Source organism: Anoplopoma fimbria, chromosome 21 (genome assembly GCF_027596085.1).
Source record: "Anoplopoma fimbria isolate UVic2021 breed Golden Eagle Sablefish chromosome 21, Afim_UVic_2022, whole genome shotgun sequence".
NCBI lineage: Eukaryota > Metazoa > Chordata > Actinopteri > Perciformes > Anoplopomatidae > Anoplopoma > Anoplopoma fimbria.
In genome coordinates, this window is record NC_072469.1 from 5002876 (window position 1) to 5019796 (window position 16921).

Sequence of the window (16921 nt, forward strand, 5' to 3'; positions counted from 1 at the left end):
CCCCCTGAAGGCAGCTTAATGTTACAGTCCCCTCCTCCCTCAGACATGCATGTTGTTCTGTAGTCTCGCATTTCTGCACTCATGTCGTGTTTATATTGATGCATATAATATAATTTATATAGACAAACTCAGTCTGAACCTAACTGCGACACTAACACAAGAAAAAAGCCTCCAGCAGCAGTGTTATCCTCTGGACTCTCTTGCAGGTTCCTGTGTGTTTCACCGGCTTTGTTGCTCCTTTGCACCGATTTAGCAGGTAATTATAGTCATTAGCATCCATCTTGGTAGGAGTTAATTAATGCACTGCAAAGAGAAATGGTAGCTTGCATGTTATCTGCATGCATGTCATGTTAAATATCATAATTCTTGCAATAAATCAATAGAGATCAATGCAGGCCTGCAGCATTATCGCACTTAATTAGTAGTTTTACCTCATGTGCATACACTGAACATGTCATTCTCACATTGTGTCAGATTAATCACTGCAGCGTGGTGTGTTCACGTGCTGCAGCTTTGCACAACAAGCAGTCAGTTCTGCAATTAGAAACATTGCATCCAGGTATCGAGCACCTGAACGCACCACCTCAGATTTGTTTACTCTGCAGCCATATAAGGTAAACAAAACTCATAATAGGGTTAAAAGTACACATGCATAACAATGTATCCTGTTGCTCATGATTAAGAAATGATAAAGTAATTCAGAAGATAAGGTGGGTATAATGAAAAAAATGCTATTGAGTTGCATGACACATGACAATAAAAACACTGTGCAATAATAGTTAAAATAGTTTTTTTCTGTCTGTAAATATTATATTTCAGTTATTGTGTTTTTCTACTGTTTTTATTGCTTATTTATAATACTTGTTTTTTTAATTTTTAATTTTTTAATTTTTATCTTGTCTTTCTTTACTATGTCTCTTGTGTGCACTTTACTCTATGCTGCTGTAAGCCTGCAAATTTCCCCGCTGCGGGACTAATAAAGGATTATCTTATCTTATCTTATCTTATCTTATTATGGGAAATGAAGGATACAGGGTTTTTGGAGCCTAAGGGACTAAACATGAGGATATCTTGGCATCTGTTGCTTTGATTTTGACCCAACCAAAGTCACAATCAGATTTAATAACCAGTTTCTCACTTCATTACTTTATAAACTGTTGATCTATATGCTTAAACATGTCTGTTCATGTCTCCCCTGACTTGCAACTGGTACCCACTAGATGTTTTTGGTTTTAATGCACTGTTGTTCTCCACTTGTTTAAAAAAACCCACAAATGAATATAATTACTAAATAGGGAAACTATCTTGTTAATGTTACATAAACAAATACCTTTAAGTCATGCAGCAACATGTAGGTGTTTGCATTATAAACTGTTAAAAATAATGCACATTTGAATCTTTTATTGTTTATTTCAACATAATCTGTCACTGAGTTTTCTATGTTTCAACTGAAACCCAACAAACCAAACCTCCTAACTCTTCAAAGTGTTTTAAATTACATGGTGCATGTCTCCACATTCTGCAGCATCAGATACAAAAGCAGCAGTTTGGTTTATGTGAATGATCCTATAAGGATTGGTTGAAGAGATCTTTGCATTTTAAAGTCTAGGAGACACACAAGGAGCACATTTATTATTTTAGGATAAACCCATTGAGATGTATCATCTGGTTTTAAAGGGTGTCCCAAACAAATACAGAACAATGCAAGAGACAATATTATATAACACAATAACAATGACAAAACAAACAACCTGGGAACAATCAAGCAAACAAATTAACAGGACCAAAAGAACAAACGAATGCAACCACAAACTAGTCGATTTCTTCTTCTTTCCAATGAAACTCAGTAGCACTTCTCTTGTAAACACAAGATTTTAAGTTTAGCTTTAGTTATAGTGAATAATGTGACATATAAGAAACAAATGGTTTTAGACAGTAAGGATAGTTAAAGTTAATCCATTGAAATACTTTTATGTTTATGTAAAATAACTCCTTCCTTGTATGTCCTAAAAATGGATTGTTTTGTTGCCTATGTTTAACATTAACTTTATTATATTTCAGCTTAAATCAAGCATAAGTCTAGATCAGAAGTAGTTATGTAGGAGGTGAGGGTGGTTGTAGAGAGATTTCTTTTCGGAGAAGCTTTTCATGGAGAGATTTGGCTCATTGAGAAAACTTAGCCAAATAAACTTGAATTTACTTTGACTTAAATAAAATAGTTACGCTTTCTCTTCATCATGTACATCGTCATCTAATTCTGACTCACATGCACAGTACGAGACCATATATAGGTATGTATAACAAAATGAAAAATATAACATTTCTTAACGTAAAACAATCTGAAACTATGGCTCCTGCGCATTCTTAATTAATGCCTAACTAATGCATGATTCATCCTGTTCTAATTAATATCTGCTTCATAAGTCATGAACTCAAATAGCTCAGTTTTAATAAATGATTTAGTTTTGTCCTTCGTTATTCAGTACGAAGGTGAAATCGTTGCACAAATAGAAGGACTGTTTGTCCGTCCTTAATGAACAGTTCATTAACCGGAGGGTCACGCCTGAATATGTCATGGAAACGCAGTTAATGAAGATCATAACATTCAATAGGTGTGTTGTTTTAATTTAATGCAGGAGGACATGAACATACATCAGTCTTTGTTTTGATTAGTATGTTGTTCTTGTATGCAAATACGTGCATTAGTTGATGTTAATTCATATGCATTTCTAATAATTCATAAAGTTTTGCATGCATGAATTAGTGCTTCACATGCAGAAGTAAATAATATATTAATTAATGCCAATTAACGTGACCTACTTAAAGCTTTAACTAGAGCCTTTATTATCAAAAGCATTGCAATTTTTAGTTTTTGCACATAAATAGTATACTTTAAGTTCTGATGTGGACTATGGCTTTTTATAAATTACAATATATATATATTTTAATGGAATTCTCAGAAGATAATAGATATCAGTTTACATCGTTTGTTTGTACATTGCAGCCATTAAACAAATGTTTTGTCCTACATTTTAAAAAACACGTGCTTGTATCACCGCATCTGTAAAACAGAGGTTCATAACTTGAGAGGTGTTTTAAAACGTACATTGAAGTGACAAACTTTTAGAATAACGGAGGCTTTATCTTGTAAGTATGATTCCCATATCTCATTATTTGGACTTACTACCTCATAATTATGAGAAAAGTATCTCTTAATTAGAAACCTGATCTGCTCAGAGTCGCCTTTCCTTTAGAATACTGAAATGCAGGATGGCAAAAAGTGTGACCCATTATACTCACATAAACTAATTTACTCGTCTGATTCAAAATACTATGGTGCCGCCATGTTTTGCAACAGCTGTCAAAAGAAAAAAAGAAATAAATGTGTGATTAAAAAGATATTTATAGTCGCTAACATAAACAATAAATACAGAATACAGTTGTTCTTGTTATTATGATAATGATATTTTGTCTTAACTATAAGATAAGTTACATTTTGGTCATAATTACTAAATATAGCCTCTGCTTATAATTGTTGAATGCAATCTGCATCTGTGTGACATCACCTTCTTAAAAGCAGTCACTGTTTGTGTAAACTCTTAAAGAATTATTGATATATGATGTTAAACTCACAGTTTAGTCATTCGTAAAAGTAAAAAACAGTGGATCTGAAAAAAAAACCTTTCCAACAGCAGAACAACATCTTGTCTTAAAGTATATATATTAAAGACTTAATGGTCCATAGAATGATGAATATAATATAAAATCAGACTGCACTTTAGTATTTTAATATCGAGTCACAGCAGCTCATGTATCATGATTCATTCAATCATAACCCAGTAATTCAAGCATTAAATAAATCCCTACGTAGGCATGACTCATGCATTACAGCTTGATGAGTCACGTCTTAGTTTTACCTCTCTATATCTATAATTTTGATGTAGCATCTTATAATTAAAAGCTCCATATTTCATAAAAGAGATCTTTATCTCTTAATTATAGCATTCAGATCTCATATGATGAGATGTGTATCTGTAAATGCCTTCCTATGTGATGTTTGGCAATAACTAGGTGCTACTTCCTTTTCAAATCTTAAAACTCTACTCGTCATTTTAGTTTGTCTTTACATAATTATACACATAACGCTACTAGACGGTCAACCAAAATAAAGATATAACATTTACTTGTTGTCAAAAGAAGGTTTTATTGTACAATAAGTGTTATTGTTTATCATGTTTAGTTCTACCAAAACTAGAACTATGATGAAAGGAGAACGGACATGAAACTATTTGGCTTTGTCATTTGATTTGTTTGTTTTTCCCCGTTTTGCGGTATAGTAGTTATTTTCCAAATGAACAGTGTTTGAAGTAAAAGTATATTGTTGTGGGTATAATTCACAGTATTCTTTACTACTATGTGTAGTATGCAAATATGCTGGACAGTAATTCAAAATTCAAATTTTTTGTCAGTACGATTACAAGAATCATAGGTTTTGGTTTTGACATAGCAGCTTTTAATTAGAATAGTTTATACAAGTTCAGTATCTTATAAGTATAATAAGTATACCTAGAGAGTATTTTTTTATCAAAAGGGGCACAAAATAGTGTGAATTTTGTCAAAGCCTTGCTTTCAAATGTAAAATCTTTAGAGCATCTGTCCCTCCAACATCATATCTAGATCAAATGGTCCATATAACTCCCGTCTCGTCCTCTCTCAGGCCCGGAGCGATGGCGTCCGTGTGGCAGCAGGAGCCGTCGGGTTATTCCCCCTGCGTGGAGATCGACTCCAGCTCAGTGAGGTGCAAAGACAGATTCACCTCTCCGGCCTGGCTGAAGCAGGAACAAGACGACCTGCGCATCATCAAGTGGGAGAACTTTCAAACGGGACCCTCGGCCGACGCCGTTCAGGACAACACACCCAGCAGTGCCATGTCTGGTGAGAGCACCTTCACACAGAGTTTCACAGGGAATTAAAGCATTGTACTTTTGTGGACGGGGTCAGCAGCAAAATGTATTTTAGACACCTAAAAAAATCTATTAAATTCAGTAAAATTGTACGCTACATTTAGAATATTTTGACAGCTTTACATTGCCTTGAGACAGTGCTTTCCGGAGGTGAACTGAAATTGTTATTTCCATCAATGCTCTCGCCAAATGTACCAGAATCCATTGGAAAAAAAAGAGTCATTTTAGTTTGCAGCTCAATTGCCAAATTCAGAGCCACAGGCAGCAGCAAGAGGGTTTCTGGCTTCACAAAGCTGAGGAAAGTCACTTCAGCTGGTTTAATTCGGTCTAAAGACGGAGATAGACTAATGAATCACACGCTTGTTTCATCACGACGATCTATACATCCTTTCAGTAATTGCACATTCCTCCCTGTCATATTTCTTTGTCATTTTGGGTATATGTTTCATCAGCTTAATAAAAAATATCCAGCAAGTTTGGTGATGTTTGGACAAATTTACGCCAGGCCAGGCTGGAAGTAATGGCACCCCCTATTGAGTGATTTCAAAATAGTTTTACACATATGGTTCAACATTGTCATGAAACATATTATGCAAGTTTTGTGTTGATTGGTCAAACAGTTTCTGATTTATATTCAGATTTGTGTTGTGCCGCCCTCATTTTGTGCGTTTTAGCGCCCCCTAGTAGGCGATTTGAATAAAACTTTCAGAGTATGTTTTCGGTTCTCTTGTGGAAATATCCTGCACGCTTTGTGATGATTTGCACAAAGGTTGTTGACTTTGGTCTAGTTGTGTGCTGAGCCAATCCCTCTTAAAGTCCATTGGTCAATATCTTAAAAAAAACATAAGATGTCAACAAGCTTCTGATAACTTCTGAGCGTGGTCCAATAAGGACCCACAGAGAACTTGGTAGCAATCAGACCTACTGTGAACTTTGTTGGCTTGTGCCCTTAATAACTGACCCAAGGCAGAAGTAAACCTGCAATGGTTATTGTGTTCTGAAAGGTTAAATCAATGTGTTTTTCAATGTAGTCTGGTGGCTTTGACGAGAGCATTGATAACGGCTTTATTTCAGTTTATTTAAGTCTGAAACGGACCGCATAGCTGTCTAACAGCAAGAAACCGACAAATATATTCTAAATATAGCTTACACTAAAACTGATACAAATATTTTCAGGCGGGTCTTTTAATATAGGTGTCTAAAATACGTCCACAGCAGTACATTGCTTTGCTTCAATGCTGGTAGTCCTGTCTGCTTCTCCAAACTGGGGTAGGACTGGCAGTCATCTGCTGTAGGTAAAACACTAACTATAGATAAGTACTTAACACAACCCCACTTTAAAACATCTGAACTATCCATTTAAGCCCCTGTTTAAGATGATTGCGGTCCCTTTTGCAGAGTGTACACAGTATTTAAATGTGGTCCACCAGTTGCAAATGGTGCTTCATGTCAGTAAATCATTTTCTTATTTATTGATTTAGTAATTTGTCTTTCTACAACTTGAAAAAACAAAACAAAAAGTTTCAGCTTTATTTGAGTTGCAAGAAAAGCTGACACTTTCTGTTTTATGCCATAAAGCATTTACATGACTTCCCCTTTTGGCACATAATGTAAAATTTTGTGTTGTGGCTTTGTGACCAAATTACAAATTCTTATTATTATGTCTTATACTCAATATGATAAATTGGTGTTTTAATACTTTGTATGGCTCTTTTTTTTTATTACCCATCATATCACAAACTGGTAAGCTAAAAGCAACAGCCACCCTACAAACTAAATGTATGCCAGTGAAGTAAAGTGAAGAAGTCATTTTCACATAATGGGACTATGAGCTGTGTGTTTTTAAAGCTCTCCTCTCGGCTGTGTTGTCTCTCCTCTAGCTGCCTCACATGTAGAGAGTCTGCCCCCGCGGGTGCTGCTGACCATCACCAAGCTGCAGTGCATGCTGGAGAGCAAACAGGAGCGCATCGCTGCCCTGGAGAGACAGGTGGAGGACCTGATGCAGGACCGCAAGTTCCTGAGGAGCCAGATCGAAAACCTCACGTGCAACCGGGTCATGCCGACGTTTGCATCACCCAGTCCACTAACTGAAGGTCAGTGTCATTACATTACATTTACATTACATTACATTACAGTCATTTAGCAGACGCTTTTATCCAAAGCGACTTACAGTCAGTAGTATATTACATATCACATTCACACACTGATGACAGGCTACCATGCAAGGTGCCACCATCAGACTCTAACTAACATTCATGCAACATCCAGTCCACACCGATGGCAAGCCTTCAGGAGCAACTTGGGGTTAAGTGTCTTGCCCAAGGACACATCGACTCAGCCGGGTATTGAACCACCGACCCTCTGATTGGAGAACTACCTTGCTCTCCACTACGCCACAGCCGCCCAGTCCGAACAGTGCAGCTGTGTTTGACTCATAATATCTTACTGGATGCTCTTATTTATGTTCATTTTTTTGTTGATCACTCACAGCTCCTAAACACAGCAAAGTGCAGCACTCGGAGAACAGATCCCGGAAGCGAGAAAGAGCGTCGTCTTGTTCCTCCGACAGCAGCGTCAGCGGCTCCGAAGTGTCAGAATCATCGGAGGTTTCAGTCGCCTCGAGTGAATACAGAAGGAAGAAACACCACAAGGACAAGAAAAGATCAAAGAAGGGGAAGGACTACAGCAGGAAGAGAGGTGATAATCATGTATTGTCATTATAAAGCTAGTCATTATTTGTTTAACGTGTTGGAGTGCTCATTCTCCATTTATAATTGTATGCACATCCAGCTTTTCCTAGATAATTCAAGTCAATACGCGCTATTATTTTGAAAAACAATCCAACAGTAAGGCCTATCACAATAATTACATCATCAACTTATAGTAGGATATATTCACATGACCTGCTGCACTCTATATTGCCTTTTGTGTTAACCTGCGTGTTTGTTTACATAAGAATGTAACCAAGATTTAGGACAACATGATAACAGAATAAACAGCAGGGTTTTCCCTATAATTACCACATTTTAGATAACAGAGCCTTGGAGTCCATTTTATTTATTGTTTTGGTTATGTGATTTTATTTCTTTATTTATCTTAAATATGTTTTATATACATATATGTAAGTGGAAGTGAAAGTAGAGTCCAGGTGAGAAAAATACCAAAGTTATCCTTTAAGAGTGATGCATAAAAAAGCACTTTTTCTTTAAAGTTTATCTCACTTTTGCATGTTGATAAAGACTCTGTGTTTACAGTGACTAAATATTCTTCATCACTTCTTCTTGTCACGTTCACTCCACCAGCCACGGGAGTCCAGTACGTCATCCACCGCTACAAACAAGTCCTGTCGTCCTTCATCAAGAAGAAGAGCATGAGCGAAGCCTTCCGTCACCTGGGGATCGACCGGAACACCATCGCCAACACGGCCTCCATCGCCGAGCTCCATCTGGCCGGCAAAGACATGGTCCCCCTGGTGGGCCTGTTCCGCCAAGGAGAAGAGACTCTGGTCAGCTACGCCCAAAGGTGCACCCTGGTCATCGACAGCGACGCCGACCTGTCCAGGAAAATAGACCATATGAAAGCTAACGGCGAGCTTCTGCCCATCTCGGGGAAAAGACCCAGGGTGTTGCATTCTCACCTGCAGCAGCTGGGGTGCGCTGCAGAGAGCATTCTAATAGGTTGATGATCATTTCATTTCATGGCGGAGGAGTGACTTTTTGTTTGTTATTCCACCAACCTGAACTGCTGGATTTAAAAGTTTTATGTGACATTTCTGCATTTTTTTCTCAAAGTTGATTTATGCCTCAAGGGGAACAAATATGTTAATTATTTCCAGTTTATTCATCTCAGCATCCACATATCCACATATAGGATGTATATTTTGTGCTTGATTGCCATGAAAGATGACTTAAAGCTGCTGTCACCAAGATGTTTTTGTTATTTAAAAGCAGAGGAGCGTGTAGTTATAGAAACACCCACAAGATGGCAGTGCTCGTATGTTATATTATGTCCACAAATCACTCCTCTTTGTCATTTTACTCCAAAATGGTGGACAGTCAATTTCCATTTTCCAGCACCTTGCTTTTTTTGTTTGAGGTGTAACTTTCTGTTCATGGCAAAAAAAAATGATTTTGTTGACACTATCATGTGATTTAAACGCTGTTATTGATCTGAGCAATTTGAAAACATGTGTTTAATGTTTCTGAACTGCCAACAAATGAAAACACTGTTTGTTCACACAGATATGTCAGTGACTTATGTTGCTTTTCTGTGATACTACTGTACATGACCTTTAACAGAATCTGTAACCTCTCAGAAAAGGGGTCAAAGGTCATAGGATGTTGAAGGAGCCCTAAAGTAAAACATCTGCATCACATCAACACCAAATCATATCTCTTCTGTCTTCTATAAGCTGAAATGTGACATGATATGAAATGCAATGCAGCCCAAGTGATTATGTTATTATTTGAATGATTCTGTCTCTTGACCAGAGGAAGGGGGCCGTCGCAGTTGTGTAGACAGATGGAAAAGCTTACCCAGACATCCTTGGGGCGATGGTAAGTGTCAGTGCAAAGTGTCGCTATTGCATTCCCTGCTGTTTGCTTTTCACATGGAGTGACAAATTACTCGTGCAGAGCCATTACAGGCGCTCCACCCAGGCAGTTTATCTGTGCACGGGACTCCGTCACTGTCACTGCCATTTCACACGCCGGCTATCTGCTGATCTCTCTCACTCTCACATCCCAACAATTCTGTCCCCTCATCCTCCCCCATAACCCTCCCTCTCCTGTTGTGAACTCATTCAGTCATTTCTCATTATCTATCGCTTCTCCGTCTTCTTTTCCCATCCTTCCTTTTCGTTCCGTCTCATTCGTTCATCCAACACAAAACAAAAATGAGCTGGTGGAGTTTCTGGATTGTGTGGAAACATTTCACGCCCAGCAGAGGCGACCTGAAGTTCGGCCTCTCTCAGCCCTGTTTCGCAGCCAGAGGGGACAGGTGCATGCTGGTCTGTTCAGCAGCATGAGGTTTTAAAAAAAACAAAAAAGAAAAAGAAAAAAGGGGGTGGGTGTGTTTCTCTCTCTGCCAGCACTCATTTCTCTCCACCTCCTGAGGCATGCAAACGTCAGCTCTGTTTTCTCGTCACCAGTGCGACATGTGATGGCAGGTTTTCTGCAAATGGAAAAAAAAAAAAGGACGTTGAGAGAAAAGGACAGGATGTTCTCAAGGTATATGAATACTTCATTTCTGCACACTGTTGGTCAGCATGCATTTAAAAAAAAAAAACTCCCCCTAAAATGCAGCCTCCACCTGCTAACCCTCCAGAGTGGCAGCTGTGGATTTGGTGTTAATGACTCGGTGTGATGGAGCTCAGAGCTGGAGATGGAGGTAGGATGTGGGCCTAATCGAGCCTGAAGCATCCTCTCCTCCTCCCCCGGCCCCTTTATTTTTTTTTTACTCACACTGGTGTGTGTGGAGACAGCTGGGACTCCATTTTGTGCCTTTCCTGGTTGCAGGTGCCTCGTCACCGCAGAGGGTACAAAATCAACCCCCTCCTCCTCTTCTTCCTCCTCCTCCTCTTCCTCCTCCTCCTCCTCCTCGTCTAGCTTTGATCCTGACCTTGACAAAAAGAGCATCTGGACGTTCTCACACCGAGTAGCGTGTAATAACCACCAATCACCTTCTTAATGATGCACGTAAAATGTGCTTGAACTGGAGAGTTCACATGGGTGATGTTTTGTTGTTATTCTGGCAGCGTGGTTCAGACCTGCTGGGTAACAAACGCCTCAGACACATTATATAAAGGATCACAGGGCCTGTTATGGAGAAAAAGAGTTTAGACTTGAGCAATTGATTTTATGCTCTTTGGGGAAACTATTCTTGGCTTTAAAACCACTGAGTTTAATGTCACTTTTTATCAATTACTGAGCTTAATGCTGGATATTGAGTAACCAGTTGTGTTGGCATCTCCTTGTGCTTATTGTTAGTCTACCAGAATAGTTTATTAGGGGAAATATGTTTATTTGTTTTCTTGACGAGGGTTGCATGAATGGATTGATAACACTCTCATGTATGTGAAGCTACAGCCGGGAGTTGTTTACCTTAGTTTAGTTAAGCTTAGCTTAGTTTATCACAAAGACTGGAAACAGCAAGCCTTCCTGGGTGCAGTTACTTCCTGGAGTCACCTTGATTTGACAAAGAATTCAAGAATCATATATAATTAGCTTTACTGGCCAAGTATGCATGCACGTACAAGGGATTGGACCTTGTTTTTGGCACAATTTATTTACACAAAAATAGAAATAAAAACTGACACATAAAGGCAAAGAATAGACCAGGCTGTCATGTACACATCTAGTGAAAAAAAGTGTACACATAAATATTGTATACATAAAAAAACACCAATAATCAACAATGAAGTAGAAAGTAAAGTAATTTGTACTTAAAGTTGTAAATAATACAACAAATAGTGCAAATAAATAACAAAAAAATGTATGACTGGATGATTATGTACATGCAAACAACTAGAGACAAAACCACCCATAAAAACACTGTGTCCCTTTTACACTCTGGATTTTGTACAGATTAAAAATTCTAGACATAATATGACATTTAGTGACCTTTTGGTGGTTTTTCTGACCTTTAGTCAAGCTAGCTGTTTCACTATGATTCCAGTCTTTGTGCTGAGCTATGCTGGAGAAAGAGTACTATTAGCTTAGCTTAGCATAAACACTGTAAACAGGGGTGAAAAGCTAGCCTGTCTCTTTCCAAGCACAACAAGATTTGCTGTTTTAAAAAAATCAATCTTCTCATTTAACTCTCGGCAAGGCAGCGAATGATAGTGTATAAATGGTGAACTATTTCTTTTAAACTGCTGAAAGAAATGTTAATTCCACTTTAAACCAAATTACTTTTATAATTTTCTGTTTTGGCAACACATTAAAAGCAGTCTGGTTTTAAAGTTTGGCAGCTGTGCCGCCTAATCAGAGATCCAAGCTGCCGGTGCTATTTCAATGGCTTTGTATTTTTAGTAAGTCTGCAGGGTGTGTCTGGTGTTCTTGAATAGTAGTAGTGGCAGGATCAAGGTTTAAACTCAGTGATACATTCCCTGAACAAAAATAACATCCTCATAACTAAACATGACAACACACCAGAAGTCATCAGAGTTACTCATATCATCCCTGCATTTGGAAGCACGCACTTCTTGTGGCAGACAGGCTGCACGGAAGCAGTACAAGGACGCTCAAACTGATTTAACAGTCGATGTGACTACATGTCTCTCCATCTTTTCTTTCGCCCTTGGTCCTTTCCCGCTAATGAAATCTTAAAATAACCTGCTCGCTGCTGGGAGAAAAAGTGGGTCAGAGCACCAATGCGACGCCAATCTGAGAAACATCAAGTAGTGCATTATGGGTATTTCCCCCTGTGGTGGAATTGAGGTGGGGGCCGGAGTCTGCGTACTGGTTGGGTGACTATTCTTGTCCTCCTTCTGCAGTGACATCAGATGACCGGTGGGGCAGTCAACAACCAAAATCATAGTTTCTTTAACAGCTTTTTTTTTTTTTTTTTTTTTTAACTGGGAATGAAAACACACTTTGTCATGTTTTTTTCTTCTGTCTGAGACCGCGGTGGTCGTTTCAGTGTAGCATGCACCCCAAACTGCTAGTGCTGAGAGGCACTAGAGGACAGTGTTGCATCCAGTTAGCTCTTGTCATGTTCTATTGTTTGTGGCCAGGCGCATCATGCACACACACCCCTCCGTGCACAGTTCTCCTTACCCCAGCTGATTAGATCGGATCTGGTGGGTTAACAGTAATAAGCTTCCTCTACAGTGTAGGGTCACTCTTATTACACTCTTTAAATATGCATTTTTAAGACATGGATTGGAAAAAAACATGGATGCAAACCTTCTCTGTTTCCCCTGCTGTTTTTTGTAAACCCTTCAAGCTGTCCACACACCCAATGGAGTGATAGTCATTAATGAGACGCCTCTAGGCAATTACAAAATAGAGATGATGCTAATCTGAACCCCTCTACAATGACAGCCTTTTCTGCCAGCGCAGCTCAATCAACAAGTCTTGAGGTATAGCTGGTGCGCTCTCCGCCTGGCTGCCACTGATAAGAACTTACTGGGGGCTGCTGGATAATAGTCCCGCAAGCTTAAGGGCAGGAGGGGGTAATGTATTCTGGGGGAATCAGGCAAACGGGACCCCATAAACCAAACCTCAGTGGGGGTGGGGGGCATCATGTCGCCACAGTCATATGATTTGCCGTGAGCGTGATTTCATTCCTGGAGAGACAAGATGGCTGCACTCAGCCACGACATATGCATCCATGTGCAAGTGCTACTACGTTTGCAGAGCTCCAAAGCTGAGCTGCTGCTCTCAAGTGGATCTATCTTTCTGTGCAGCACCGGCACGGCCTTGTCTGCTGGAAATATGTAAAGCTGGTGCGACCTCTATTTTCAGGGTCAGAGGCACTGACTGTTTTTTTTCGGGTGTGTACCCCCAAGGTGACAGTGGTGCCTCATGGGAGATGTAAGAGCAAAAAATGATAGATGATTATATGCAGTAGGCTCCGAAAGGTTGCATGTATATATTTTGTGGTAGTATAATGGGTAGTCGGGTTATTTTGTGAATTTATTTTCTGGCACAACCTCCAAAGATAGAAAAAAATAAAAAAAATAATATGGCATCTATGTGAATAAGTGTTGTTTTTTTTGTCTCTTTCTCTCTCCTCCCCAGAAACCAGCAAACTCATGTGACAGCTACGTCAACCAACGACAGAGAGGAGATGATGGGATGTGACGTAGAAGAATACGCAAGATGACAGAATGAAGGAACCCCACCCTCAAATCCTGTTGGTTATCCGCCCGGTGACGCAGGACAAATCTTTGGCACCAGAAAAAAAAAGAAAAGAATCCTTTGGAGGGGACTGGATTCCGGCAGACACACAACTCAGGGTGAAAAAGACTCACAATGTGCTTTCGGATTATTTAATGACAATCAGTGATGATTGGGAGATTAAGAGCGGCCAAACACCAACGTATTTATGAGCGATGGTGTCTATTTCATCATGAAAAGGTTGTCTGACTCGGATGATTCAGTCACACACCGTGGGTCCTCTCTCTAGCAGGGTCGATGACGGGAAGAAAGTGAAAGTAAAGGATATAAAGCGAGAGTGAAATGGAGTGAAATGACTAGAATGAAACCAGCCATTAAGTGAGGCTCATAGCTGTCATATTATCTGGAAACACAGACGGATGGGAGGTTTGGCCGTTGGGGAAATGCTCTCCCTGTCTGCCATGATGGTAGTCTAGAAGTCCGTGCTTAGAGACAAAGATGTGCTCTGGAGAATGATGGTGATTGCATGCAGCACACTGTCTCTGCAGATGAAGTCTAGCCTGGTTGTATTTTCTTTTTAATTTTTGGAAGGAGGGATTCTGCCAGATTAGGGGAAGCTGGACTTTCCTGTGTATTCTCTTCTACTTGACCTCTATTATGAGAACAGATGTTAATTAAACAGGGCTGGATTTCCCCATGAATCTGTCCGTTGTTCTCACACATTTCACGTTCCTGCTCTTTAACAGAATCACAGAACACGCAATGAGGGGATTTTTATTGTGGTGTGACCACATGTATGCTGACTGCATGAGGGGTGGGTGTATGCGCTCGCGGCTGTGAGTGGCTCAGCTAAACTTGGCTGCGCTGCCGGACATGGAAAAGCATGTTCTGCAGCCATATGGAGCTAAAGCCGATTCAGTTTTATCAGAGTGTTCAATATGTTTGCTCCGTCAGGGAATTCCAGGACTACAGAAATATAAGCTGAGGAAGGCAGAGCTCAGAGTGAAACTCAAGAAGATTGTACTATAAGTTAAGAAATAGTTTACACATATTTTGGCAAGCAAATGCTGATTTTGAGATATATATATATTTTTTTAAACCCTTGAAAACAACAAACTTTTACAAAAGACTTCCAGGGATGAAAGGATGAATACACTAATACATATGCACTCATAAAACCTGGGCAGAGAGATGAGTACTGAAGAGCCACAGAGGGCATGTGCATCAGCAAATTATACAACTCCTCTCCACCGGGGAAGAGGACAAACTCTTTGAGGATGAGTCACTGTTGGGACGAGTCAGCACCGTGTCAGGCGCCCCCCCGCTGATTGTACTTATGTGGGATGGCAGAGGAGTGGGCGGGGAAAAAGGTCACAAGCACTTTGTTGTTCATGTTGTGTTTTATGCACATAATGGATTACCTGTGCAGGAGGATTTCTTTAAACACAATAGGTGGCCTGGCTCTTTGGATAGCAACGTTGCAGTGAATGCAATCTCATTGTCACTGCAGACTGAAATATGTCAACGTTTGCCATGAAATCTTCTTCCCACTTTCATGGTTCCCAGATGATACACCCTAATGACTGTGGTGATCCTCTTACTTTTTCTCTTGCGCCACCATGAGGTTGACATCTGTGGTTTTGAGTAAAATGTCCGGACAATTATTGGATAGATTGCCTTGAAATATGCCACAAATATTCTTGTTCCCCTGAGGATGAATAGATTTTCTTTCACAGCAGACATGTTGACATCTTTTTTCTTTTTACTTTAAGTACAAACTGCTTACAGAGCTTACTCTTTCATAACATGGCAGCTTGAACTTCGACCCTTTTGCTCATCTGCTGCGCAAAGGATTTGGGGTCAGTAAAGCCAGAAAAGCATGCTGGCTTGTATACTGCAAAATGGAACTGGATGCAGTAGGACAACCTGATATGTTTGCCATACTGAATTGACATGCTATGTTTTGGGACACACTATATCTTTTGTTTTTTTTATTATGGGTATTTGAATGCACAGTCACTGTCGCTCTCACTGGAAGACTTGAATAGAACAGAGCCATCGTTAGTGTTATTAGTAACACCTGCTTTTCCAATTCAAAATGTCTGCTGTGAAACAGGACTATCGTCATAACTTTGGTGATTGCTTAATTTCTCATCCAGCACCATCGTCAGGTAAAAATATTATTTTGTCCAATACTTTGTTTTATGACTACATACCTGTAAAACTAAAGATATTCCACTAAGTTTCAGCTAGATTTTGTGTTTAGTGCTCATTAGCAAATGCTAGACAGAGCTGGTGAACATGGTGAACCTCAACTTTTGAAACATAAGCATGCTTGCATTGTCACTGTAAGTATGTAAGCATGTAGCTCAAAGCACCGTTGTGCCTAGCAAAGGCTGTTGTAGAAAAATCTATTACGTTTATACTTTGAAAAACTAATTTGAAATGTGTTCAGTATAAACTCGGCAGTTGATGTGCTTCTACATTTGTAGAACACGACTAGTTAATCACAAATTGAACGTCACTTCCCTTGAAAAGTGAAATTAACATCTGCAGAGCTGCAGCGTGTACCAGTGGGAACAAACGGCTCAAAGAAGCCCTGTGTTAAGATAACTGATGTCGAAATGAGAATTCAAATTTTTTTTTTCATATCAAAGGCTGCTATGAATACATCATCACATACATCAAATACTTTGTCATTCAGCCAATTTACATCACACAACCTGCAACAAATGCATTAACATCACATGCAAACCGAGGCTCATGAGCTACTGCTATGCTCCCACAGTTAGATTAGCTGTGTGTCAAGCTTGTGTTCGTCACCGTTGCATCGAATTGAATGAATTAATGCAAACATTTATTTTTATCCACGATTTTCACCTCAAGGCATTTTTTTTCCTTCTTGCAGTTAAAAAAAAATCAGCAAACAAGGTGAAATGCTTTTGACTGCATTGCCCTCTGCACAAATGGAGAAAAAAGGAAGATAGATGAGAATGCTTTCATATAACTCTGAACCACTAAAGCAGCAGTAAAGTGCAAAGTAAAGCGTCCCAAAATGCTCATATAAACATTGTAATGATCAAGGTTGTCAGGTCAAAAAAATAAAAAAAAGAA

At 39.3% G+C, this 16921-nt stretch overlaps 2 protein-coding genes across 2 annotated transcripts in view; both read left to right on the forward strand.

Moving 5' to 3' along the window:
- The first annotated feature begins 70 nt into the window (after positions 1 to 70).
- Positions 71 to 9342, forward strand: LOC129110998 (coiled-coil domain-containing protein 106-like). Its single transcript, XM_054623285.1, has 5 exons — positions 71 to 256; positions 4718 to 4935; positions 6845 to 7057; positions 7455 to 7661; positions 8267 to 9342. Exons 2-5 carry the CDS (start codon positions 4728 to 4730, stop codon positions 8644 to 8646), a joined length of 1008 nt encoding a protein of 335 aa, XP_054479260.1. The 5' UTR covers positions 71 to 256; positions 4718 to 4727; the 3' UTR covers positions 8647 to 9342.
- A 6559-nt stretch (positions 9343 to 15901) lies between these two features.
- Positions 15902 to 16921, forward strand: part of myo3a (myosin IIIA) — a 65640-nt gene continuing 64620 nt past the window's right edge. The window contains 1 exon segment of the mRNA XM_054622582.1: positions 15902 to 15978. The gene's annotated coding sequence lies outside the window, so the exon portion shown is untranslated.

Coding starts and splice junctions, on each gene's coding strand:
- LOC129110998 (XM_054623285.1), top strand. CDS start 4,728: ATGGCGTCCGTGTGGCAGCAGGAGCCGTCGGGTTATTCCCCCTGCGTG. Junction 7,058..7,454: donor ACCCAGTCCACTAACTGAAG/GTCAGTGTCATT, acceptor GATCACTCACAG/CTCCTAAACACAGCAAAGTG. Junction 7,662..8,266: donor GGACTACAGCAGGAAGAGAG/GTGATAATCATG, acceptor TCACTCCACCAG/CCACGGGAGTCCAGTACGTC.